We start from the raw sequence: 25,363 nt of genomic DNA, 5'->3' as shown, positions 1-25,363 counted from the left end.
TCCACAGCCGTGGTCACTGCTGCAGCTACAGACACAGCTGCCTCTGCAGCCCTCCCCGTGCTCCCAACTCAGGGGATCTGCCACATGATCAGCCCTTGGCTGCAGAACTACACAGCCACTCCATGCTACTGTGGGGTTGGTTTGCTTTTCTAACCAGTGGTTTGTATCACTTACAAATAAAAGATGGAAACACACATGCTGAAACCAAATATATGCGCTGTTTTCCCAAGTCTGCAGAGACTAAAGAACAGCAATATGAAATGTAGACAGCCCCAATTCCCCTTTAACATAGAATTCACAGCCACGAGAAGTGTTGATTTTAACTATTTCACCAAGGAGCATGCTGCTAAAAATAGTCTGCTAGATATTATGCCACCTCCACCATCCCAGCAACCTCACAGCAGAGTTTTCACCTCCTTACAGCTCCTGCAAGCTGGGGAGTAAAACTGATGTAACACACTGAAAGTAACAACAAACACTACTTTTACATCCAGCGGTATAAGGAACACTGCAATAACAGCATGACTTTGCATATTAAAATACAAGGAGCTAGATGGTTGTATGGTTGTACAGTAACTCGTTGGCCACATAAAAGTGACCACAGCCAGGACAGCCCCCAAGGGAGGTCCCGCTGTATTTGTACTCTCCTCATGTTCTTCCTTAAACACTCACTTCAGTCTGCTGCCAAAGGTAGGATACAGAACTAGAAAGCTGTCTGACCTGACTCAGGGTGGTTGTTCTGGACAAGAACCTTCTCTCTGGGCATCATACCTTCTTCTGCCTGGACATCCCATTCCTACATGCTCAGATTCACAGTCCAGCAGTGCATTTATCACCCTGTAGAAAACATAACTGGAAGGTATTGGCAGACATAGACACCTTGTCTGCAAACCACTCTCTCAAGGCTCACAGTGAGAAAGTCAAAAAAGGCCACTGAAAGTCAGTAAGAAAGGGAGACAACACAGGACAGCATGAAAGAAAAATGTGGAAAAGCAAAAGGAGAAGCAAGTTTCAAACAAATAAGGTTTTCCTGCAATGTTGCAAGTTTGAGAAACATTTTTGTGTGGAATACAGTATCTGACCCAGAAAGAATAATTAAAAAAAAAAAAAGGCCAAAACCCATGAAAACCCATTTAGGACCGCAGGAATTTCTGAAACAGGCATCAAAGGCTGAACATGGAGAAAAATGAAGAGAACTTGCCTGTTGACCACTTTCAAATGCATAAATGGAGAAATAAATACAAGAAAATTTTTCACAGATAGGATGCGTTTTCCCTGCTTTTAGCTTGGCCTTCACAATACAGCTGCGCTGTGTCTGGTAACCACAAGGCACCTGCCGTTAGACCAAGCCGACAGCCTGAGCTACGTTCTCTTAGGGCTTGCTCAATGCTCTTCACTGACAGAGCATTTCCACTTGAGTAAAAAGTACTTGAATGCCATTCAGAATGCTGAAGAAGTTAGCAAGCCATCATTTGATTGCCACTGGTCTAGAAATCATCCACTTGGATAAATGGAATAGATATGCTAAATTTTTTAATGTTATAAAAGCAAAGCACTGACACACTCCGATCCATCGCACAGTCATGAAAACTGAGATCAACCCAGCACCATTTTCAATTACCAAAAGCTTGTCATAACATGAACAGAGTGCTGACAGCACCCCGAAGGCTTACCTCCAGGGCATAAAATTGAATAACTATCACCCAATAAAAGAAATCACATTTTAAAGCCTCTGACTTTGAACACAACAAATATCCATGTCACAAACAGGAAAGAGTTCTTTTCAAGCATTAATTTTGTCTAAGAGAACAGAAAAATTCTCAGAAAATTTACCAGAAAAATATCCACAATGCCTTATTTTCTAGAAATCTAGCCATAAGTGCCTTTTTTTTTTAAATCAGGCCTGTCGTATTGCTGAAGCACAGCAATTTGGGTTCAGCTATCAAAACCACACAGCTATTTTAATCATTACATATTCTTCACACTTTCAAAACACGAAGATCAGCACTATACTGGTGTAGGTGAAAGTAAACGGTTGTGTCTTTTCCTCACGAGCCCTCTGTAAATGTGAGTCGGTCTTCATGGTGTATTGCATCCCCCCAAAATCTTTCACAATGAAGGTTCCAGGTGATAGCCACCTATTGTTACAAAATTTTTAGAGAGGTGCACAAACATTTTCCCAGCATAAATACGTATAAAACGTTTAAAACGTTAACACAGCTAGCAAAAAGCCACTCTTTTTAACGGTGTCACCCATATAAGCTTTTCCTACGGACCTCTAAATCTGACTCATTTATAGGAAAGAGATCACTTTGACAGCCACCAGCTTCTTCCAAAAACACAGACATCCTACCTGCAGGGCCCTGCTGTTCCACATACGCTCTCTGATGGGAGAGGATTCAGTAGCTATTTTCTCAGGAAAACGACCGCCTGTACCGAAGGGGGCCGGACGAAGCAGCGCTCGGGTATGAACACTAAACCCTTCCATCCTTTGCTGGCTAGGGCTGGGTCCGCAGGTCCCGCTGCCGCCCCACTCTCTGATCAGTTCTTTGCACCGAGAACTGGAAGGCATCGGGGGGCCGACACCTGCTCCCCTGGCACACGACAGTCAGGGAAGGCGGACCGAGGTGGGGGACTCCTGATCGCCCGTGTACCTGTCCGCCAGGCAGGGCCCCTCGGCCAGGAGGGCGGGAGGCAGTAGCCCTTTCACTCTCTTCGCAAAACACAGCCCCGCTGCGGCCCCGCTCCCCGGCAGGTTCCCGGTGCGCCCGCCGGCAGCGGGCAGACGGTGACGCGAGGATAACAAAGCCCGGCGGACGGACCGCGGCGGCGGCGGCACTCACCTGCCCAGCGGTCGCTTCATGCCCTCGGCGGCGGCGGCAGGCAGGCGCAGGCTGTGCCTTAGGCTGCAGCCCTTGTCGAGGGGCCCGGGCACAGCAGCAGCGGCGGCGGCGGCGGCGCGCTCATGCTCCACCGTGACCGACTCGTTGCGTTTCCTCATGCCGGGGCGGGGGCGGCAGCCGGGGCGACGGAGACGGCGGGAGCGGAGCGGGGCCGCGCACACGCGCCGCGCGCCCAGCCTGGCCCTGCGGCCACGCCCCGCGCCACGCCCCGCCGGCGACCCCGCCAATCCCCGCCTCCGGCCGCGCCCCGAGCCACGCCCCACCGGCGGCCCCGCCAATCCCCGCCTCCGGCGCGGGCTCGCCTGCCAGCACCTCGGAGCGAGCGCGGCGCCATCTCTACTGCGGGCAAAAGCGCCCGCCGCCATTTCGTTGTCGGCCGGGGCGGGGCCCCGCTGCCCCTGAGGCCGCTCGGGGCGGGGCGGCACTGCTCGCAGCGGGAGCTTGCGTCTGCTAATGAAAGATCCCCCCACACTTGGTCCGCAGGGGTCTGGAGGGGCTGCGAGACCCTGCCCAGGGCTCGGGGTCAAGCGGCAGTACACACCTGGACACGGAGAAACGAGGCAGAGCGAGCCGTAGCCCCCGTTGTTACGGTCGGCAGTGGGAGCAGGAACGAAGCTCCGCGATGGCACGGATAATCATAGCCTTGGTCCCTGAACTGTCAGAGATCATCGCCTTCCACTGTTTTGTCTTCTAAAACTTTCTGCGAAACGGAAGGCAGCAGCATCAAACTTGCAGGTGTGATTTCCAACTCCCATTTGCTCTGTAGCTTTCGGAGCAGAAAGGTGGGGGGGTATCATACCACATTGGAAAGCACGTCCTCATCTGCTTTATGCCTACAGAGGTATATAGGCAAGGCAAGGAACTTACAGAGCTCCCCCACCAGTGTGGGTGTTGCAAAATATGGAATATGTAAAAATTTTGTTAAGAAAGGATGTTCTTTGATGTTTGATATTTGTATACTTTCAAGCCTAATCAGCAAGAAAGGAGATTTAATCCATGAAAGAGATAGGCAGCTAACAAGCAAGCTCTAAGATGTTAGAAAAACAAATTAATTGCCTTATTAAAGTTGAGGGCTTGACACGCTTCAACAATCTCAGACCTAGGGGGAGGTTAACAAAGCTTTGGAAAATGGATGCCCGCTGGTAGTGGACACAGAATTTATAAGCCACAAAGACATCTGGTAGAATTCCCAAGATAAGGAAGAAACTAATAAAGCCAACTGATCAATTGTACTGAAATCAGCTCCAACTGGGTAAAAGGTAATTCTGTCAGGGGAGAGTGCAACCACCGACTTGGAGACCACTGACCCAAGAAACTCACTGACCCAAAAGAAGAGAAAGACTGAGCATGTGGACTTATCAGCATGAGAAGCAAGACAATCATTACCAATAGAAGATTGAATACTAATTAATAAGAGAACTAGGTAACTTGTAGCCAATGAACTCTTCATTTCTTTGTCCAAATCTGTAAGTAGTAAAAAGTTTTCATAGTTGGTGTGCTTGATTTGAGGAATACCACTGAGCACACAGGCTTGCACAACTCTGAAATAAATAATCGGTATCCCTTTCAAGTGTGTAATTATGTGCTTGTTGCACACCAGGTAACAAATCCAATTTTCATGGGCAACGTGGGGATCCTGCGTTTGTAGAATCACAGAATGGTTTGGGTTGCAAGGGACCTTAAAGATCATTCGGTTCCAACCCTGCTGCCATGGGCAGGGACACTTTCCACTAGACCAGGTTACTCAAAGCCCCATCCAGTCTGGCCTTGAACACTTCCAGGGATGGGGCAACCACTGATGCCCTGGGCAACCTGTGGCAGTGCCTTGCCACTCTCATAGTAAAGAATTGCTTCCTAACATCTAAACCTGCCCTCCTTCAGTTTAAAGCCATTCACCCTTGTCCTAGCACTACTCACCCTTGTAAAAAATCATTCAAAACCAGTCGTGGCAAATAAAAATAAAACATCCCTTCCAGTATCAGCACTAGCTGGTGACTGAGCTATCTCTACCTTTGGGGTTAGAAATAGGACAGCAGCGCTCTGCAGAAAACAGCCATGCTCATGTGTTCTGTGTCCCACTGCTGCTGCTGAGTTGGCCCCTTGGGATACCTTCTGTATTCCTGTGAAGTGAAACAGTGAAGCAACTTCTGGAAAATGGCTCTTTGGACAAGTGATCTCACCTGTCTTGCATCCATTTTCCTTGACTTGTTGCTGAGTGATCCCATACCTGATGAAACACTGAGATTCCAGAGAAATACATGAATTAATTAATCCCAGGAGCAAAGAAAAGGCCCTAAACCAAAAAAGAGGAGGCAATTGTTAAAATACAAGCCTCAACTATCTCAACGGTTATGGATAGCTAGCAAAAAGTACTGCATAATGAGCTGGTATGTGCTTTGTCCTGTTTCTAGAAGCCTCTTCTAAAATTTGGGTTATTTTAGAGATTTTCTCTTGACCAGATCACAGTTGCTAAAACTTTCAGCCAGGCTTTTGGAAGGACAGGTTGTACTGTTGCATGCTTTGAACAGCAAAGGAGAGTGTTCTTGTCCCTCTGATTTTCTTTTGTTTTCTGTGTCTCATTGGGAAGACCAAATTCTGCAACTGGGGATTTGTTAGGAGCTTTGCCTGGTGACAACATGTCATGAGTGGTGGTCACTCCAAAAGCAGGCTCTGCAAAAGCTGTGTGGGGCTGCTTGGGAGTGTCAGTGTAGTCCTGTGAGGAAGCTGCTCCACAGGCTTTGATACAGGGGGATACTCAGGTACCATAAATCCTCTCAGATGCCTCCAAGTGAAGTTTATTACTGAAGACAACTAAGGCATGAGTCTTTATACCAGTTGGCTTTTTCTCAGTGCTAGAAAGTAGTCAAGTATTTATTTTGGAGGCCTTAAGCTATTCTCAGCATATCTAAACATTTCCCTTCCTTAACTATGTAGGTGTATAAACAGTGCTTGTTTGGTCTCTCCCATAATATCAAATTTATAAGATTCAGGAATCACCACTTTTTTTTTTATTCTTTTTTTTTTTTAGTGTAGTGTCCTCTGTGCTGCTGGTATGTAATTTATAGGACGTTGAACTGTAGAATCATACAATCATTAGGGTTGGAAAAGACCCCCAAGATCATTGAGTCCAACTGTTAGCCTAGTGCTGCTACATTCACCACTAAACCCAAGTGCCACATTTAGACATTCTTTGAACACTCCAGGATAGTGACTCCACCACTTTTCCTGGGCAGCCTGTTCCAATGCCTGACCACTCTTTCAGTGAAGAATTTTTCCTAATCTAAACCTCCTCTGGCACAATGGCACTTCAGGCTCTTTCCTCTTGTCCAATTGCTTGTTACCTGAGAGAAGAGACCAACCCTCACCTCACTACGACCTCCTCTTAGGTATCTGTAGAGAGCCTCCTTTTCTCCAGGCTAAACACCTCCAGCTCCTTCAGCCGCTTCTCATCAGACTTGTGCTCCACCCCTTCTCCTTCCTTGCCTATCCCTTCTGAAGTGCAGAGAGGCCTGCTAGGAGGACAGCTTTCTGTTCCTCAATACCATGGGCTTCTTCATCTACTTACCCAATTGTCCCCTTCTTAGACAATATAGAGGAGAGTTCAGATGGAGGGGACTGTGGAGCCATCCTTCCATGCTGGAGGCATCCTTCCTGAAGGCAGGAGAATCCACACTACTGAGGGTAGAGCCAGCTTTGGAAGGGTCTGTCATGTAATGTTCTTAGTGGCTCAAGGAGTTGTCACTTGTTGGTGTTCCCAAGTCATCACAACCCTGTGTCTGCTACCTGCTGATTTTCCTAGTTGACAGTAAACAGAGCTGACTGAAGCCAGCAGAGCTGGACAGAGACTCAGTCTGTGGCTGTCTCCAGTCTGCCATGCAGGGCCTGAGCCGAGCAAAGTTAGGGTGCTTCTACTGCTCTCCTGATTCACCCTTCACTGTACCTAAGCCAGTTTCTGAAAGTCCAGTATTGAAATGAGTGGAGGTTTTTAGAGTACAGCACTGTCAGTTAGAAGTAAAGCATATGGGAAGCATTTCTACTCACCTGACTGCTTGGGTGATTCTTCACCAGTGTGTCTGAAGGTGGCCAAAAGGTGTCTCTCCACAGTTTTCTCCATGCTGACTATCTTTCCTACCTGTGGAAGTGGTCAGTGATGGGCGGTCATGGGATAGAGGTATGTAATTCAAATCCTTTTGTACTCATGTGAGTTTTCTGTGAACTTCCTCCAGATGCTGCAGGTCTGGTGGCTTATCTCCAGGATTTCAAGAGTCGATGCAGAATCACAGCATCTCAGAGTGGTTTGGGTTGGCAAGGACTTAAGATCATCTAGTCTGACTGCTCTGCCATGGAACATCTTTCACTTGATCTGGTTGCTCTAAGCCTTGTCCAGACTGACTTGGAACACTTCCAATGATGGAGCACCCACAGTTTTTCTGGGCAACTTGCTCCATGGATCACTACTCTTCATTAAGGACCTGAATGATGTGTCAGAGTGCACGCTCAATGAGTTTGCAGATGATCAGAAACTGGGAGGAGCAACTGATACACAAGAAGGTTGTGTTGCTATTCAGAGGTGACTGCCCAGGCTGGAGAAATGAGTCTCATGAAGTAAACAAAGGGACATGCAAAGTCCTGCTCATGGGGAAGGTAAACCTCAGCCACCAGTACATGCTGGAGGTATGGCAGCTGGCCAGCCATGGCCTCAAAACTTTTTGGCCTTTATTGCCAAAAGCTTTGAATGGAGAGATGTCCCCAGATGGGGAGGCTCCTTTGTGGGCTGGAGGGTGATGCCACCATGGATTTGGCGAGGTCTCTTGCAGGGGCTTTCTGTGGGAGGGTTGCCAGGACAACAGGAGGCGAGAGAAGGTTCAAGGCTTTTATTAGCAGCCCCCTGAAGTTGAGGGGGCCTCAAAACTGCAAAAGGGCTTTCTGGTAAAATCCCTTCCAAAACCAAAATGGTTGCTTGGCAGCCTAGGTGCCTAAAGGCAGGTGCTCTGGGAGCAGGAACCAAGAGACCCAGTGGATCTGGAGCAGCTCAGCAGCTGAGAGGTGCTGGTGGGGGAGGACACAGGGAGCAAGGTGGGGCCTGGGGGAAACCCATCATCTGGGAGACCCCTACACACTCCTACCCTAATGGCCCTGGCCCCTGGTGCCCCAGCTGCCCTCAATCTCCCCTAGCTCCTCTAATGCCCCCACAACTCCTGCAGTGCCCTCCAGCTCTCCCCAGACAACCTCCCAATGCCCTCTGGCCCCCTCCCATGGCCCTCAAAGCTTTCTATGGCCCTAGCTCCCCCTTGATGCTTCCTAGGTGCCCCCCAAAAGCCCATTCCCCTGACCTCCATCTTTTGCTCTCCCTCTCCCAATGCCCTCAATGCTCCCCAATGCCTCTCCAATGCCTCTCGCCCCAGCTGCTCCCAGCCCCCTTACCACTTGCCCCAGTCTGCGGCAAGGACTACCTATGAGGGAAGACAGGAGACGTCTGGGTCTGGTGCAGGACATGCCACATGTTGGTGGCATCACAATATATGTAGTCCTGGAGCAAGGTGCAGAGGATGATTTCAGCACTCAATGTGTTTTCCAGGAAGAGGTCACGGGGCTTCTCCTGCAGGATCGCAGGACAGGCATAAGCATAGGATTGGTAGAAGGTCTGGCTCAGCACTGCCTTGGTGGGCAGCTTTGGATGTGCAGAGGTCCCAAGAGACTCCCCACTGACATCCTGCAGGACCACCCTTCTGGAAAAATCTGGAGATGTTGGAGACTTCATGTTGTCCTCACTGTCCAGGAGAATGTTTTTCAGGTTTAAGTCCCTGCAGAGGGGAGGCAGCATGTGCTGTGGGCAGGCAGGGGCAGATGGCAGGTGTGGGGCAGGGAAGGTCAGAGGCCGAGGAAGGAGCTGTGAGTAGATGAGGGGCCAAGGGCTCCTCTAGGAGGAGGAGAGCTTGGACTGGGAGATGTGGAGCAAGCAGAAGTGTGGAGGGAGAGTAAGGGTGCAGTGCAACAGTCAGTGATGTGGAGATAAAGAGAGCCTTCTAGGAAGCCCTTCAGTACCTGGGCTGGGGAACATGATCCGCCAAGCACCCGCTGCGGGATGTGCCCGGAAAGGTCCGGCTCCACGGGGAGGTAGAAGCCGGCTCCACGCTTTAGTTCAGAGTAATGAGGCACTTGCGGCACAAGCCCCTCGGGACCCGTGGACGCAGGGGCTTGTGGGACAGCCCTGCCCTCCACTGGCTTCCCTTTGCCTGGCACCCCCTGCCCCTTTTTCCACCACTGTTTCCCTAACCCCTGGCAGCTCCCTACAAAGTGAGGCTGCCATCCACCCGGAGCTTCCAATAGCTCTCTGCCGCTCTGAATCCCTGCCCATTGCCTCCCAACCATTTGAACCCAAAAAAGCCCCTGCCCCACTGAACCATCCAGTAGCACTGCTGCCCATGACGCTCCCCAAAGGGTGCTTCCACTTCCCTCCTTAGCCCCTGAAGCCCCAGGGACCCTTCAATACCTCCCTTCCCCTGAAGCACTTCATGATGCTCAGGAGCCCCTCCCACTGCCCCCTGCCAATACCACTTGTTCACCCTGCCTGCATCCGATGGGGCAGGAACTTCCTGAGGTCTTCTCCAGTGCCTTCTTTTTGGAGGCAACCTTGGTGGCCACCTTGTGCCACAGTGGATGCTGCAGCCTCAAATACCTCCCAGTAGACACCATGAGCTAGCAGCAGCCCTAGTGGGAGGCCCATTTTCCCCAGCACAGTCTGTGGGGAAGGAGGGGTGCCTCCATCATGCCTGTGGATGGCACAGCTTGGGGGATGGTCAAACAAGGCTAGGGGGACCCCAGCTGGAGTCAGGCACCCCCAGACCTCTGTCTCCTCCCATCCTCCAGCAACCCTTGCCCTCCTCTGGCTGCTCCCTCTACTCCTGCTCAGGGTTTGGCCCCCTGAAATATCTGGAATGGCCTAGAAGAGCCCTTGGAGCAGCAGCAGAGCCAAAGTCCCCAGCTGAGCACTACCCAGGCAGCGAGAGAGGACAGCAGCTAAGCACTCTCACAGAAGCAGATGCAAGCCCTCAGTGCACAAGCCCTCACATTGCCCACTCTGGGCTGAGGATCCCACATCCTGGAACCATCACAGTCCCTTGCCTTGTCACTGACCTGCTGCCATGGAGATGGCAACTAGGAGGGAATTCCCAGTCTGGGTGTGGGGGGAGTTGTGCCAGCAGCCCCAGCTGGCAGGGGGGATGCAAAGCTTACTTACTGCAGTTTTGCTGCAGGGGCTGGACCCTGCAGGTGTCCTGGGCTGAGCCAGCAAAGGGCTTTCTGGTAAAATCCCTTCCAAGAGCTCTTGGGCAAGCTTGGAAAACTACAGTTTTGTTCTTTGCAATGCTCCCTGGTCTGGCAACCACATCCTTCACGATCAAGAGAAGGATGGAAAACTGAGACTGGCAGAGGGCAGGTCTCATTGCTCATGTGCTTGTGCAGGGGTCCTGCTGGAAAAGGCAGCTTCTGGGCAGCTGAGGCAGCAGAATGCTGGCAAGGTCAGGAAATTAGGCCCAAACACCAGCCACTTGCCACGGGGACAAAGTCGGGGGCCAAATACCAGTTTGGTGAAGCTGAGCTCCTTCAGGACCAAGGAAAGCCAATCCAGAATTCCATGTGACAGCTGATGAGAGGGAATGGTGATAGCCATGAACTCTTCAAGCAAGTGGCCTTTACCTGCTCACACTGGCACACTTTCCTGCTCACAAGCACCCAGATAGTTGTGCTGGTGCTCAGGGCCATTTGAGCATGACACAGGAAGGGAACAACAACAAGGACCTTGCTCTACTCCTGGGGAACCTGTTGAGTGCCAATGGCTGTCAAGTCAATGAAGTTGATAAGCATGCTAATAATAAAATGGTGGACTGATACTTTCACAACAGTCTTAGGGAATTTTTTTCCTCACCTGCCATGTCAAGTTTGTTCACCTGATGACTGAAAAGACTGTGCTCCTGCTGAAGCACCACTGACATCACCCAGTCCCCTGCTTCTCTCCCCACTGATGTGCCACTTTCCATGAGATCCTTACCACTGGCTTGGCTAAAGTGAACGGGAGCTCTTGCACCTCTTGCAACGGCAACAGCCACTACCTTAAGGACAATAAGGACTGACCTTAGACACTCTAAACATCATCATTGAGTTCAGGTCCATGAACTCAAGGACAGCTTGCTACCAGCTGGCTGCTTTTCCCTACCTTGATCACCTTGAGGGAAATGTGTGCAGGCTGCTAGAGGCCATCCTCCTACTGTAAGGATGCAGGACCACCTGCCAATGAGCTGTTCAAGCTGCCCCATGTGAGTAGGGAAGTGTCCTGGGACCCATGATGCAGGAACAGCCTTTTCCATTATCAGCAGGGGCAAAGCTCTGGCTGTGCTGAGCCTCGCAGTGCTTACACACACACATTTCCACCCATCCTTGGATCCACCCATCCATCCACCAGCTTCATTGACCCCATTATATCCCCCAGTAGCCTCCCCAAAGCTGCCCCTCGGACTATCAACAAGCACCCACCCCGCAAAGGGGGGTGCAGCCCCTGGAGCCAGCTCAGGCTATTGGGCTTCCTCTTCCCCGCAGGACCACCTGCAGCGAGGATCTGGGAGCTCCGGGCGGCAGCTCGGCGTCACCCCGCCGTGGCCGGGCGCCTACAGTGTCCCGTGGGGATCTGCTACTGCTCGCACGCCCCAGAAGTCGCTCCCGCGGGTAGACCGCTAGGGGAGGGAAGGGGCGGAAGGGGAGGGGAGGGGAGGGGAGGGGAGGGGAGGGGAGGGGAGGGGAGGGGAGGGGAGGGGAGGGGAGGGGAGGGGAGGGGAGCCGAGCCGAGCCGAGCCGAGCCGAGCCGAGCCCAGCCCAGCCCAGCCCAGCCCAGCCCAGCCCGTGTCCTGGCTCGGCGGGCGCCGCTGCCCCGGAAGAGCCGCTCGCGGCCGGCCCCGCCCCGCCCCGCCTCCGGGGGCGTGCCCGACGCCCACACGCCTTGTGGCCAATGAGAAAATTCGGCCTCCCTGCGTCAGCGGCTCGCGGCGGCGGCGGCGGCTGTTGCTAGGCAGGCCGGCGCGGCTGGCCCAATGGGAGCGGGGCGCTGCGGCCGGGCCCGGGCGCAGGCGGCGGCGGCGGCGGCGGCGGCGGGCGCGGAGCGGCTGGGGCGCAGCGCTCACCATGCCCTACAAGCTGAAGAAAGAGAAGGTGCGGTTCCGGAGCGGCGACGGCGCCGGGGGAGCCCCTGCTCGCGGCGCGGTGACCGGCCGCTCGCTCCCGCCGCCCCTCCCCGCCGCGGCCTTCCCTTGGCGCGGCCCTCGGGCGGGGGCGCGCGCGGGGCTGCGGCCGGCAGGGGGCGGGGGCGCGCGCCCGCGGCGGGCGGGGCGGGTGGCGCAGGAGGGCGGCGGGGGCGCGCGCCGGGCCGGCGGAGCGAGAAAGGGAGGGAAGGCGGGAGGGGCGGCCGCCGGTGTCCCCCACGAGCCCGGCCCGGCCCGCCCCGCCCCGCCCCGCGCGCTCCGAGGGCAGCGGGGATGCTCCCGGTGGGGGAGGTACGGCCGCACCCTCGTCCTGGCCCCGCTACGCTGCTCGCTGGCGGGGTGAGGGCCCGGATCCTGCCGCCCGGGGCGACCGGGCCGAGGCTGTGGGTGCCCTGACACCTTGTGTCTCAGATGCGGCCGCGCCCCGGTGAAGGGCTGGCCCGGGCTGGGTGGGCGCGGGGCCCTGTCACCCGCAGGTGCCCGGCCGGGGTCAGCCTGCGGTGACCGGGACGGGATGTGCCAGCAGCGCTCCCGTGATTGGGTCCGTGGCCTCCGCCCCAGGCGTCCGCTACCGGGGGAGCCGTTCAGGGTGCCTTTCCCAGCGGAAGAGGAGGGCTGGGAGTAAATGCCTGAAACGGGGCATACTGCAGAGGTGGAGGTGGGGTAGTCTGTGTCAATGCACACCTGAACTCTGCAGAGAGATGGTAAAACTCTGAACAAGGTGAAATTTTCTCTGAATATGTTCTCATCCTTTCAGGAGTCACCGAAGTCTACCAAAAGCACCACAAAGCCTGGCAGCAGCAGTAGCGGGAAGGATGGTGGGGCAGAGAATTCAGAAGAGGTAAGGCTGTACCTTCGGTACAGCAGTGTGCATGTACAGCTCATCTTTGGGGAGGAATGAAATCTTTCATTCTATCTACTTCAAGCTGTTCTTCCAGATAACACGTCACCAAGATCTTAAGAAATCAGAGAAGGTGGTAGTTAGTTCCCCTTGAAAGTTGGCCCAAAGGGAACAATGACTATGGAAGAGACATGAGTCTCGTACCCTACAGACCTGGAAAAAGAGATTTGGCATGAAGCTGAGGGCGAGCGCTGCTCACAGAGGTGGGCAGGGCATGGCAGAGTTGGCTGCAGAAACAGACAAGCCACGGTTATCAAGGAGGAGGAAGCCTGACAGATGGGAGCAGCTGCCGTGCTCCTGTTGGAGCAAAGCGCAATAAACTGTTGTCACTTCGTGTCGGAGTGGGAGAGTACTGAGAAGCAATAGAAAAGGAACTGTTCTTCTGAGGCATTTTCTGGAGGAGTGAGATTAGGAAGTTATGGATAGGAACACTTGAAAGGATAAATTGCTACAGATTAAATGATTCTCCTTTGGTATAACAGCCATGTTGCTGAGCACAGCATTCCTCACAAGAAGGCACAGTCTGTATTCCCAGATGCACAGAGTCTCTGTCACTCTCAGTTTTGATGTTGCCAAGCTAGATGTGTTAGAATGGCCTTAGCAGAATATGATGTTATGATAAGGTGGGCTTAGAATTAGTAGAAATTTGTGTATGCTGGAACTTTTCTGGTAGTCTTGAATTTGTCTGGCACTTAGTGCAGTTGTGGAGTTTAAGGACTGGCTCAGAAAAGTGTTGTATGCATGTCCAAGGAAGCATGTGTATATGTGTGGTTTGGTTTTTTTTTTTTTTAATACTGCAGTTTGGCAAGCAAGCTGTTCCACTTCTATATCTGTAGAAGCCTGTGTGCTCAAGTCTTGTCTGGAACATGTTGCGTTTGTAATTTGGAGGACTGGGCATAGGAGGCATGTAAGGCTAATGAAGACTAGGAAGAAATGTGTAGTTCGGTGGTGTGGTTGTAGTCAAAATAATGTGATTTTAGAGTCTCCTTTGAAGCATAGATCTGTGTTGCAGAGCCTCACTGTTAGCCACTCAGTTTCAGGGTCTAAGCTGTGCTCATGCCTAACCTGCCGTGTGGCCAGCAAGGAATCAGAATGTGACTTTGTTTGCCTTGGAGCAGGTAGCAAAGTTTTGTAGATCCTTCATCCTGGCCTTTGCCTCTGCCCATTTTATTTTGCGTATATAGCTGAAAACGGCTTGCTGGGAGAGATTCCTGAAGACTCCAAGGAATTGAAAGAACTCCTGTGTTGGCATCATGGGGTCAGACTTACCTTTTATTTATTTGGCACTCTTTGCTGAGTTCACAGCTCTGGAAAGAGGAAGGAAAGCCTGGGTCTTGCAATGGAAGGGTAATGGATAGCCATGAAAGCAGAGTGCTCTGATGTGCCGTCCAAATCAGCAGTGGACTGTGGCACTGCTCTCCTGGTTACAAGTGTTGCAGTAAGAAGAGAAGAATGTCACAGGGTACAAGCTTTCTTCTGTGACCTGAAATGGCATGTAATGTCTGCCTGGGTGCAGAAGAAACTTAGAAGTGATGCGTCTAACCTCCCCTCCTACAAAACATACCCAGCCACTTCCTCATACTCCAGACATAATCCAGCCCTTCTTTAAGATGGAAAGCTGAGTTTCCTTTGATCATAAGAACAGAGAGCAGAGCAGAAAGGAGACACCTCTGCAGTGTGCAGGGCCACAGGTCTCTTCTCCCTTTCCCTGTTGGTTCTGCAGTGAAGTTTGTTCTCTCTTGGTGCTTTCCTGTCTGTCTCTGGACTGCTCTGCTGCAGAATGGAAGAGCGCTCTTTGCTTGATATGAAGAAATGTATACCACTTTGAATGCGATTTTCTTGCTCTTCAGGAAGCACAGAAAGGTATTTTGACTTTCACACTGGGGGACTGTGAGGAATTAGGTAATGTGCTGGGAGCAAGACTCCTTCCTTGTGTCAGAAGCAGGAGGTGGTTTGACTTGTGAAATGCTGGGAGTGATACTGTCTAGTGGGGTTGATGGGCTGAGCCCAGCCTGGATACCTCTGCTGCCATTGGGAGAGTTTCATGCCCTGTGAATTCATCTATGGAGTTACAGTTGATTGGTTGCCTTTTCTAGGGTGAAAATTGTGTGCACCAGAGAGATTTTTCCTTTTTCTTCGTACCTCAATAGATGCTTAATGGGTTTGCGGTGGGGGAGCGGCACTTGGGCAGCTCTCTTCCTATATGTGCTTTCCTTTCTCACACCATGGAGCAGGGGAGGACTCAACTTTAATTTATCCTGGTACCAGAAAGTTGTGACTTGTTTTGGAGGCAAGTTGTCTGGCTGGTGGAATGAGTAAAGCTTGCTGAAGAGCAGCTCTGTTTTGACAGATCTGAGCAAATACAGTGGAAGAGGAGCTCCTATGGGGATCTCTGTGGACGGAGACAAAGAGGGCAGGAGTCAGTCCATAAACCCCTAAGCGCAGTGCTTTGTTCTCTGCAGCGAAGGAGCTTTTAGTGGAGCTGATCTGGAAGGGCAGATATGTTCAAAAGCAGACGCATCCCCACAAGGGAAGGCAAGTGTTTGAGTTCCCTTTTAAGTACAGGGTTAGATGCTCATCTTGGGGTGAAGCTATCTGATGTGAAGAGCCAGCAGAGCTTTGCCAGGCCCTGGCTTTGGCGGGGGCAATTTGCTTAGGGAGAGATAAGGAGTAAAACAGTGGAGTAAAACACGAGAGCAAGGAGTGGGAAATGAAAGATTTGTTTAGTTCATTCCCTCTGGAACATGATGAATATATGAATGCAGAGAATTTCTACATAGCTATTTAAAGAGAAAAAAGAAATAATGTCAGAGACCAAGGTAGCATTGGATGAGAGGATGAGAAAGAGTTACTCCTCCTGGCCAGAAAGACTGGGAGAGGCAGCTGGGTGGGGAAGAGAGTTAATGACCTGGAAGTGGGAGCAGGGATTAGCAGCAGCAGCAGTAAAGAGAGGAGTTGCTCTGCAGCCTCGAGGGCAGCTTGGAGTCTCTCTGATGAGATTTGCAGCTCTGGGAGAGGGTGCTCCTTTTCACTGATCTGCTGTATTTTCGTGTTTTGCAGATATCTCCATGGGGCTTGTTACTGCAGTACCTGGAGTTCATTATTCAGAGACAGGCGTTACAGTGTGCTGATGTTACTTCTGAGGCAGAGAGCGTGATTTTAATAGGGAAGCTGTGTAACAGCAGACAAAGAGAGCAGGTACTGACTTGAGGGATGGGAAGGAAAGAGTCATCAGAGGAGGAGGAGCTGAGAGCAGATCTGGGCTGAGAAGCTTAGCAAGCAGGGGATGCTCAAGGGACCAGTGAGGCAGAAGGGCTTTCCGAGTGGCTATGCACCCAGCTGCAGTAGGAGTGCCTGCAGAGGTGAGGTCATGCATGGGTGGGGAAGCAGAGGAAAAGCTTGCACAGCTCAGGGTGGCTGGGGGAAGAGGATATCTGTCCCTGGGAGCCTGGGGTGAAGAGCAAGCTTAGGGCCTGGGGCTCACTGACTTGTGCAGACAAGTTCCTAGCAAGGGGGAGAGGTGGTGGGAATCAGTGGGGAGGAAGTGCTATGGAGCCAGGGAACCTGTGCTTGGGGGAGTTGGGGCTGGCCTGTCCTGTTGGCACAAGTAGCTGCTCCACCACAGTGGGAAAGGTGTGGCTGCCACACCACACTTGGGTGAACAACTTTATGCAGTTCTCTGGTCACTTCAGCATGTGCAGTGTAACAGCTGCTGCAAAACAGTGTCTCCCAGGCTGTCAGCTTTGCCGTGGTGGTGTGAGCCCTGCCTGTCAGGAGGGGCTGAGCCTGATCAGGTAGATGTGCACCTGCAGCCATGTCAGCTGGTGTTGGTGTCGGGGAAACAGTCTGTGAGGTTGATACCTGTGCACGAAGAGAAAAGCTTTCAGGTTCAGCAGCCTGCTGTGTTTTCAGGGATGGAAACTTCAAAGAAGAAAGTGTTAGGAAAATTAAAATAAGCTGCTTCTGATTCATGTGACCAAGGTAGGAGGTGTTGAAGGCAGCAGGACAGGAAGCCTGCCACAGGAAGCACCTCCTGAAAGCAGGTATTCAACTTGATACCAGGAAGTCCATATAGAAGCAATCCATCCTAAACCCTCTAAGCATTGCAGCATAGGAGTATATTTGACCTCCCCAATCATTAGGTTTTCTCTAGCAATCTTGGCTGTGTGACTTTTGTGCATGTATGACTGTTTCTTAAATAATTAGCAGGTAAACCTGAAGCTGTGTTTTGTCTCTCTTCATGCAAGCTGTTGAAGACTGTAGATTACTGAAGACTAGTGACAAGGACTTTTCTAGCCCCGTGATCCAGCCTGTTCACATGCAGTGCACATGCCATGTTCAGAACATTTGCCTGTGGCATTTCTGGGTGGGTGAGGAGTGCACAGGCATGTCTTGTCAGCTAGGAGGGCCCATGTGTCTTGCTTCCTTCAGTGTTACCTGTGAGGCCACCAATGCATCTTCTGTTTCTGTATGATCTTTTCTCTGTGATGGCTCAGCATTCGGGTTTTGCCCTTCTTCTCTGTGGAAGGAGAGTGATGTAGAGTAGAGGTCTAGCCTTCCCAAAGGCATCTGGACAACATCTGAGTGGCTCACCAAATATTCAGAGTGAGGAATGAGCTTCTCAGTCTTGTAAGGTTGCCAGCAAGGATTTGTCCTGACGTAATTGAGGAGAGAACACTGTTTAGGATAAGTTATCTCCAGTTTGTAGTCTAGGCCTGCTTTGTTTGGCAGCCACTGCTGTTTTCATCACAAAGCAAGAGCTCATCTCACTCCCTCCTCTCATCATGGGACAATGCTGCTCCATGAAAGGAGTCAGATCAAATGTAAATTGAAGAGAGTTCAGATCTTGTTGTCCCCCCACACTTTGGCTTGGAGCTGAGCCTGAAACAGAACCACTCAAGATTTCCTTCAAACAGAGCTAGACCAGAACAAAAATATTTCTGATTTATCTTTAAAAAGTAATGGCTTGGCAAAACAATTGGTGTTTTGTGTTGGGTGCTGTTTTCCACAGGGAGTCTTTGCACTTGCTCTACAGATCCAAATCTGTAGAGCAGCGTCTCCTTGTAGACTGCTTTCCCTATTCCTACCTTGCTGCCTTCCCACATGCTGCAGGTGCAGTAACTCTTGCTCTTGCACTGTAGTGCTGTGCTGCACCTCTTTAGAAACCAGTTCAGAGAACAGACTGTGCAGAGTAAGCTGCAGCTCAGCTGCTCCTCACAGGAAGAGACTGGCCGTACCTCATCTGGAGAATGGTGAGCTCTGGTGAGCTCCTGCACTGCTGATGCGCTCCCTCAAAGTACTGCTGGTCGGTGTTCTGGGGAGATGTGTGTATGTACCACTGTGCTCTATGTGGCTGTTGGGAGTTTATGGGGGAAGAAGGAAGTGATATCCAAAGATGTCACCCACCTCTGTCCCCCCATCCATTGTGCTATCCCTGTTGTATCCTAAACAGGTTCATTCTGCAGATCCCTGGCTTCATGTACCAGCAGTGCAGTAGGCTGGGTGCTGTCTCCAGCTGAATCCTCTGCTATAGGCTTGCTGACAAGATGTTGCCCTCTCCTCTGTTAAGTTTTCCACAGGCTGGGTCAGTGTGAAATGAAAGGGTCAGTTATTGAGTCATTATTACCCAAGTGGGACTTGAACCAGCAGAGCTTCAGCAAGGTCAGAATAGAGCTGAACTGAGCAAACACCAGCTTCAGTTTCTGGTCATGTGTTAAAAATGAGAAAGTGCCTCTGGAAGTGCAGTTTAGCAAGCGTGAAGTGGGAGAGGAAAGTGCAGGCACAGAGTTTGTGTGGCTAAAAGAGGCGATGTGATAAAAGCACATCCACAGAAGTTCAGACAGCAGTGAGGTGGAGACAGCTTGAGAGGATGGAGCAGCCAGGGTCGATTGGGAGAGCTCACAACCTGCGACCTAAGGTTGTGTGTGTATGTATGTACGTAGTCTACGTGGTTCGTAGACTCGGTGCTCCTGGTCTATGGATGCAGCAATGATTTTAGTGGTCTTCACTGTTGCCTTTCCAGGGCCATTGTGTCTGCTCTGTACTATGCTTTGCTTTTCCCCAGGTTTTTTTTTTTTTGCTTTTTTCCTGCGCAAGGACAAAGAAGCAAATTGCTAGTTTTCTATACTTGCTTGCTGTAAATTGTACAGAGTGATGTAATTGGAGACAGCAGCACACTGAGATTTCTGTTTGCACCACAGGAAGTTTTTATTTCTGCTTTTTTCTTCTGTCAACAGACTTCTGTAACCTGTTGAAAGATGTGACTTTGCTTTCCATATCCATAGCACTTGCTGTGCCAAGAGGATATGGTGTCTTTGTGGTGCCTCACAGATATGAGTAAAACTGTTGCCTACTTTGCAGATCTGGTGCAGATGCAACCAACTGGTTGGTTCCTGCCTAGAGCTGGCAGGAACCGGTGAGGTGCACTTAATTGCAAGTGCAACAGTGAAAAATCTGCCCAGTTTCTTCAGTCTAAGAAGATGCTGATGGTGTCTAATTGCTTTTGAAGTCTTTAGGTAAAAGACTTCTGAGTCGTTTTACTCTTTTGTTTCTCGTCAGGCCCAGCAGCCTCAGCAGCAGCCACAGCAACCACAGCAGCAGCCAACATCAAATAAGCGGCCCAGTAACAGCGCTCCCCCACCAACCCAGCTGAATAAAATCAAGTACTCAGGGGGACCCCAGATTGTGAAGAAGGAGCGCCGGCACAGCTCTTCTCGCTTCAATCTGAGCAAAAACCGGGAACTGCAAAAACTCCCAGCCCTTAAAGGTAAAGAAGCTGTGGGGTGGGAGTGACCTGTGTGACAAAGCTGTGCCTTCTCCAGGCAGAGTGTGGTGGTGTAAGGGCTCTTCCCAAAGCAACTCTGACAGTGTATGGCTAGTCTTGTGGGCAGTGCAGCAGGGATATTCTGGGAAAAGTGCTTGGCTTGTCAGCAGGTAGAGAATTGATGGATGGCCTAAAAAAATCAGAGGATTCTCAATGCAAACTTCAGTACTTACCTTCCCATTTGAACTGTTTAAACCCTTGTGATTTTATGTACTGAGGACTGCTTCAGATTCTTCAGCAGATTATGCAGGAAAGGATGAAGTGCAGAGACCTTGATGCAGACTGCCCTTGATTCCTACAGCCACCTCTTCCTGTTGGAGGACTAGGCCTCCTCCTCATTGTGTTTCCATTGCAAATTGTAGCCCTGCTATTGAAGCTCTTCACCTTAGGGCAATTACTTGGTATTGACACTTAGTGAACATAATTAAATATGATTTAAGTGTGGACAAGAAGAAAGTGTTTTCAGCAGTCACTCAGCCAGACCCATTGCTGATGTGGCTCACAGACGCAGGCAGCCCTTTTAGGAAAGGCAGCTGCCTTGCAGCTCAGTAGCATTCTGCAAGCAAGAGGTAAGTTTGTGTCATTGGCCAAGGCAGTGCATAGTTTCCAGTCGTATGGAATAAAAAAAGAGTATGAACCCCTGCCACCTTGGCCCCTCTCTTCTGCACTGCTCTCTGGGCGGAAGGTTAGACTACAGTGTGCACTGTCCAGCTCCCTTTGTGTCTGTGCAGTTCAGAGCGTGGGTGTTACTGGTCTGTGATGGGAACTAGTTGAGTTTCTTTTCCAGGCTACCCTGCACAGGGAAGAGATCAGTGCTTATCAGATTAGAAACTGCTACTGTCTTTGAGATCCTCTCATGGGATAGTTGCTTCAGAGGCCTTGCAGTCCCTCTGCCTCCATTGTCTCGTGTCCATAGCAGGGGCAACGCTGCCTCTCCATCTTCCCCACCCATGAGTTCAAAGAGGATGTGACAGAGGAGGGGGAAACCACAGGGAGTGAACCACATTTATATCTGGGGAAACCAGGAAGATGTTCTGCCTATCTTCAAGGACAGATGTCCCTGCTTTCTCTGACAGATGCTTCTCCACACGAACGAGAAGAGCTTTTCATCCAGAAGCTGCGGCAGTGTTGTGTGCTTTTTGACTTCATCTCTGACCCTCTCAGCGACTTGAAGTTCAAGGAGGTGAAGAGAGCAGGTCTCAATGAGATGGTGGAGTACATCACACACAACCGTGATGTCGTCACTGAGGCTATCTATCCTGAAGCTGTTATCATGGTAGGGCATGGGGCCAGTATGTGCTTGCATGCCAAAGAAAAAGAGACTGTTCAGAAGTGTGCGGAGGAGGAGGGGATAGGGATTTATCAGGGAGGAATGTGACCCCAGTGCTACCTATTCCTTATTATCTGCCCACCTCCAGAAAGAGAAGTGGGAGCAGGGGGGATGTCGTGGTGACATTGCTTGCTGTAGGGAGAGGTGGAAGCTCTTGTCTCGGGCATAGACTGCGCTTGTGGAGTTTCTATGCAGACTATTACCCTATAGCCTGCAGGAAGGGATTGGTTTGTGGGCACAGCTGTGGCAAATCACAATATGTTGCTCTGCAGTGAAGGATTTGCTATGTGGAGGACCATCATGAGGTGTGGGGATGTCATTCATGCACCTTTTCACTCACCTTAGTTTTCAGTGAACCTCTTCCGGACACTCCCACCATCATCCAATCCCACAGGAGCAGAGTTTGACCCTGAGGAAGATGAGCCTACATTAGAGGCTGCCTGGCCACACCTTCAGGTGAGGAGGAGGGGGAAATATAGATCTGGTGAATTTATCTCCAGGAAGTCGAGAGTCCATGTAGGGCTGGAGCCTGCCAGTCTTGCCACTGGCTGCTTCACCAGCCTGCAAGGGTTCCTGGGGAAGGACCAGGCCTGCCACCCAGGGGTCAGAGGTGGCTCTTAGACAGTACAGACAGCAAGGGTGTCTTGGGAACTGGCTGAAGGCTGTGTGCAACATTCACCTGCAGATGCCTGTAGTCCCACGTGGCCCTCAAGTAGGCTGGGAGCGAACACTTTGCTAGGAGTGAAGGAGTTGTGCTGTATTGCCTATGTAAGAAGCAGTTCCCAGTAGTGTTACTGTCCCTTACGAAGACTTGAGAGCCTGCATCCTCTGGGCTTCAGCAGCATTGGAAACAGCACCCCTTCTGCTTCAGTGCTCCTCACCTTGCCCAGCTACCTGGGAGGTACATGGAAGAGGAGGGCTGCTTGGTGCCAGAGCAAAGCCTGTGCTGGTACCTGCTAATGTGCCTCCTGTAGGCTGGATGTAATTCAGTTGCATTTGCTGTGAGCAAATGTTTGACAAGAAAAGATAGGGAGCTGGAGGGTGAGGAAGAGGGGAAGGGAGACAAAGACCTTTTCATTAGGCTGTGTTCCCTGGGAAACAGACTTTTAAGACAAACTAGGTTATGAAAGTGACAGTGAGTATGGTTTAGCAGAGCTCAGCAATGGAAGTCAGGAGGTAAGCCCAGGCACTTGCACAGGGACATGTTGTCAAGCAGACAAAGGCAGATGATGAGCCAGGTACTGCAGAATGAAGCAGAAAATACAGAGAAGAAATAAGGTGCAGTTCTGCAGCAGTGGTTAATCGCTTCTCACTGCTGCAGTTGACATAGGGGCGTGAGCATCGATAGAAGTAGTGTGTCCTCATCATGTGCAATGGATGCTAGGAAGCATTTGTTTCTCAGAATTGAGCCAGCAGCAGCCAGCATGGATTTGTGGCAATGACCTTGAGTGCTGAGCTTGTTGGTCATCATCTCAGTTTTTTCTGTGGTGGTGTCCTTTGCAGCTGGGCCCTGCCTTTGGATGCATGGCCCTGTAATTCCTTCAACTCCAGAGTCAGATCTTTGGAATGTATCACTGTCGTTTGGCCTAGTGACCCCTCAGAAGCACTAGGCAGGGTCAGCCCTGGAATGGACTCATCCCTCTAAGAGGACAGCGAGACCAGAAGTTCAGCACTGACAGCCTTCTTAAAACAAGCTGCTCTTTGTTGTCCAAGTGGGACACAGCATGCAGCTCACATGGCTTAGTGGGGCCAAGCCAACCTGGAGTCAGTCCCCAGGAGGCAGAGGACACGGCATGTTTTCCTGGAGTCTCTTTCATTTCTCTGCTTTTCTGTTCTTCCTTGGCATGTCTCAAGGACTTCCAATGAAGCCTCAGCCTTTGCCATCTCTGAAGGTTTCTGTTCTCTGTAGAGATGTGTGCTGAAGATGTGAGAAGAGTTTCCCAGACCTAGTGTCTTAATCTGAGTAGGTGGATGTTGTCTATGGGGGGACCTGAAGTGATGAGATCCCATGATTGGGCAGTTATGTGCCACCAGACCCCTGCCCATTAGAGCAAGGGCAGCTGCGTTGATCCCACTGAGTGGGGAAACACTGGGTTTTGTGCTCCTGTTCAGGCTTTCCAGCCTTTCCCTGAATCCTTAAGGAGAAGGAAAACCTTTAAAATCTGAAGTAAGCAGTGGTGAGAGGACAGAGGGATTTCTAAGTGATCTCTCCTTCTCCCTTCATAGCTGGTGTATGAGTTCTTCCTCCGGTTCCTGGAATCGCCTGACTTCCAACCAAATGTAGCCAAGAAATACATTGACCAGAAGTTTGTACTGTCTGTAAGTAATCATTTCCTCTGCCACTGTGCACCACCTTTATAAAGGACATGCAGCAGATTTGGGTCAAGGTTTTACATAAACAGTCCAGCTTTGACAGCAGTGTGCTTGATGATGTGACTTTTCTTTATTCCTTTGTCTTGGATGAGCAGACAGAGTTTTGTGTGCAAGCTGTAATCTCTGGAACTCATAACTTGTTGTACAGGTGGAGAGGGTGCAGGAGCCTTGCAGGGGAAATCTGGGGATGTGCAGCTTTGTAGAAAGTGCGGGCCATCACTGTGTTCCTGAAGATGAAAGAAGATGGTTCCAGCTTGTGACTAGGAGGCTGCATGTTTCAGGGAAATGACCACTGTGCTCAGGGTGCTGAGGGCATCACCCAGCTGAAAGTGCCACTTTTGCTGAGTGTGAGCAGTGCCCAGCATTGCTGGTAGCTTTGTTCAGACAGGCACTATGCAGATACCGACTGAATTTCTCTCCCCGCAGCTTCTGGATCTCTTTGACAGTGAAGACCCCAGAGAACGAGACTTCCTAAAGACTATTCTGCACAGGATCTACGGGAAGTTCCTGGGTCTGCGAGCATATGTGAGGAGACAGATCAATAATATATTTTACAGGTGAGGTGTTTCTTAGTACCACTTAGAGTCCCTGTCTCCAGTGTTTTTCCTTCCTTTTGTTTATCAGACTATATCCAGCATTTGGCAATGATCTCTCATCCTTCTCTTTAGGTTCATCTATGAAACAGAGCACCACAATGGGATTGCAGAGCTACTGGAGATCCTAGGAAGGTAAGGCCACTTTTGGAAATCCCAGAGGGCCCACAGTGAGTGAGACTCAGTGAGACATTAGCCCAGTGTGCTATGTGAGCTGGCAGTGCCTTCCTTCAGCAGTCCTTGCAGGAGGCTCCTCTTCCAGAGAATCTCAGTCTGATGCAGCACAGAGTTAAAGTACTCTCCAGCCTGCTGATAAGTGCAGTGGTAGCCTTCTCCTCCCCAGATTTTTCTCCTGTTCGTTTGAGTCCAGTCACACTTGCTTCAGCAGGCAGTAAAAGAGAATAGTTCCCCTGAAGCAGTGGGAAGCCTTAGCAGCCTTACCAGTGGGCAGCCTTCACCATGGCTTAACTGCCCTTCTGTTTGCAGCCCTCTTGTACCACCATCCTCCTGTTCTGTAAAGCACGAGGCTCAAGCACTGATCTGCCTCTGTGCTGGCCTTCCCCAGAGGTTCTGCTTAAGTGTGTGTGGGCTCAGCCTTGCACAGAAAGGAGCAGAGCCCAAGCCCCATCAGAAGCGTTTCCCTGTGGTGCCTGCCAAGGACACACTCTCGCTGAGCATGGTGTGCAGGCTGGGCCACAGTGACCATGCTTTTGGTGAGTGCTTTCTCAAGGGACTAATGAGAGCTAGGGCGAGTCTTTGAGGTGAGAGATATTGTATTTCTGCTGGGTAAGGATGCTAACAAGACTCTTGTTTCTTCTCAGCATAATCAATGGGTTTGCTTTGCCTCTGAAGGAAGAGCACAAGATGTTCCTCATCAGAGTCTTGTTACCACTGCACAAAGTGAAGTCTCTCAGTGTCTACCATCCACAGGTGAGAAGTGCTTCAAGTTCCCAGGGCAGATTGGGATTATTGCAAGAACTTATAGCTATTATAAGCTGTACATATATATATATATATGTGTGTATTAGCTTATAAGCTCATTGTATATAGCTATTCACCAGGCCACATTGCTGCATTGTACGAAGTTCTTACTGTGATATGTTTTGGGCTCTGCACTAGTCCCTTACTACAGTGGTTGTCCCATCCTTGTGGTGCCTGGGCCTGTGCCATTGGCTGATAGGCATTGGCA

The 25,363-nt window shown here is 50.9% G+C and overlaps 2 protein-coding genes across 6 annotated transcripts in view; one reads left to right on the top strand and one right to left on the bottom strand.

Annotated features, from left to right (window-relative positions):
• ABHD12 (abhydrolase domain containing 12, lysophospholipase) overlaps positions 1–3,112 on the bottom strand; it is a 37,688-nt gene extending 34,576 nt beyond the window's left edge. Inside the window, exon 1 of the mRNA XM_051792651.1 lies at positions 2,844–3,112. Coding sequence (XP_051648611.1) covers positions 2,844–3,001 — 158 coding nt within the window. The 5' untranslated portion in view covers positions 3,002–3,112. The remainder of the gene's footprint in view (positions 1–2,843) is intronic.
• An 8,886-nt stretch (positions 3,113–11,998) lies between these two features.
• The window catches only part of PPP2R5D (protein phosphatase 2 regulatory subunit B'delta), a 28,676-nt gene continuing 15,311 nt past the window's right edge, over positions 11,999–25,363 (top strand). The window contains exons 1-9 of one of the 5 annotated variants that reach the window (XM_051792943.1): positions 11,999–12,104; positions 12,912–12,995; positions 19,614–19,821; positions 20,955–21,154; positions 21,554–21,664; positions 23,435–23,527; positions 24,008–24,138; positions 24,250–24,309; positions 24,996–25,104. In XM_051792943.1, coding sequence (XP_051648903.1) covers positions 12,078–12,104; positions 12,912–12,995; positions 19,614–19,821; positions 20,955–21,154; positions 21,554–21,664; positions 23,435–23,527; positions 24,008–24,138; positions 24,250–24,309; positions 24,996–25,104 — 1,023 coding nt within the window. In that variant the 5' untranslated portion in view covers positions 11,999–12,077. Of the gene's footprint in view, positions 12,105–12,302; positions 12,494–12,764; positions 12,813–12,911; positions 12,996–16,116; positions 16,254–19,613; positions 19,822–20,954; positions 21,155–21,553; positions 21,665–23,434; positions 23,528–24,007; positions 24,139–24,249; positions 24,310–24,995; positions 25,105–25,363 lie in introns of those variants that run through there. The other 4 variants (XM_051792942.1, XM_051792940.1, XM_051792941.1 and 1 more) reach the window with 4 other exon arrangements.

This window comes from Manacus candei, unplaced genomic scaffold (assembly GCF_025592945.1).
Source record: "Manacus candei isolate 608988 ecotype Guabito, Panama unplaced genomic scaffold, ASM2559294v1 h1tg000035l, whole genome shotgun sequence".
NCBI classification, from domain to species: Eukaryota; Metazoa; Chordata; class Aves; order Passeriformes; family Pipridae; genus Manacus; species Manacus candei.
This window is presented reverse-complemented; position numbering and strand designations above follow the sequence as displayed.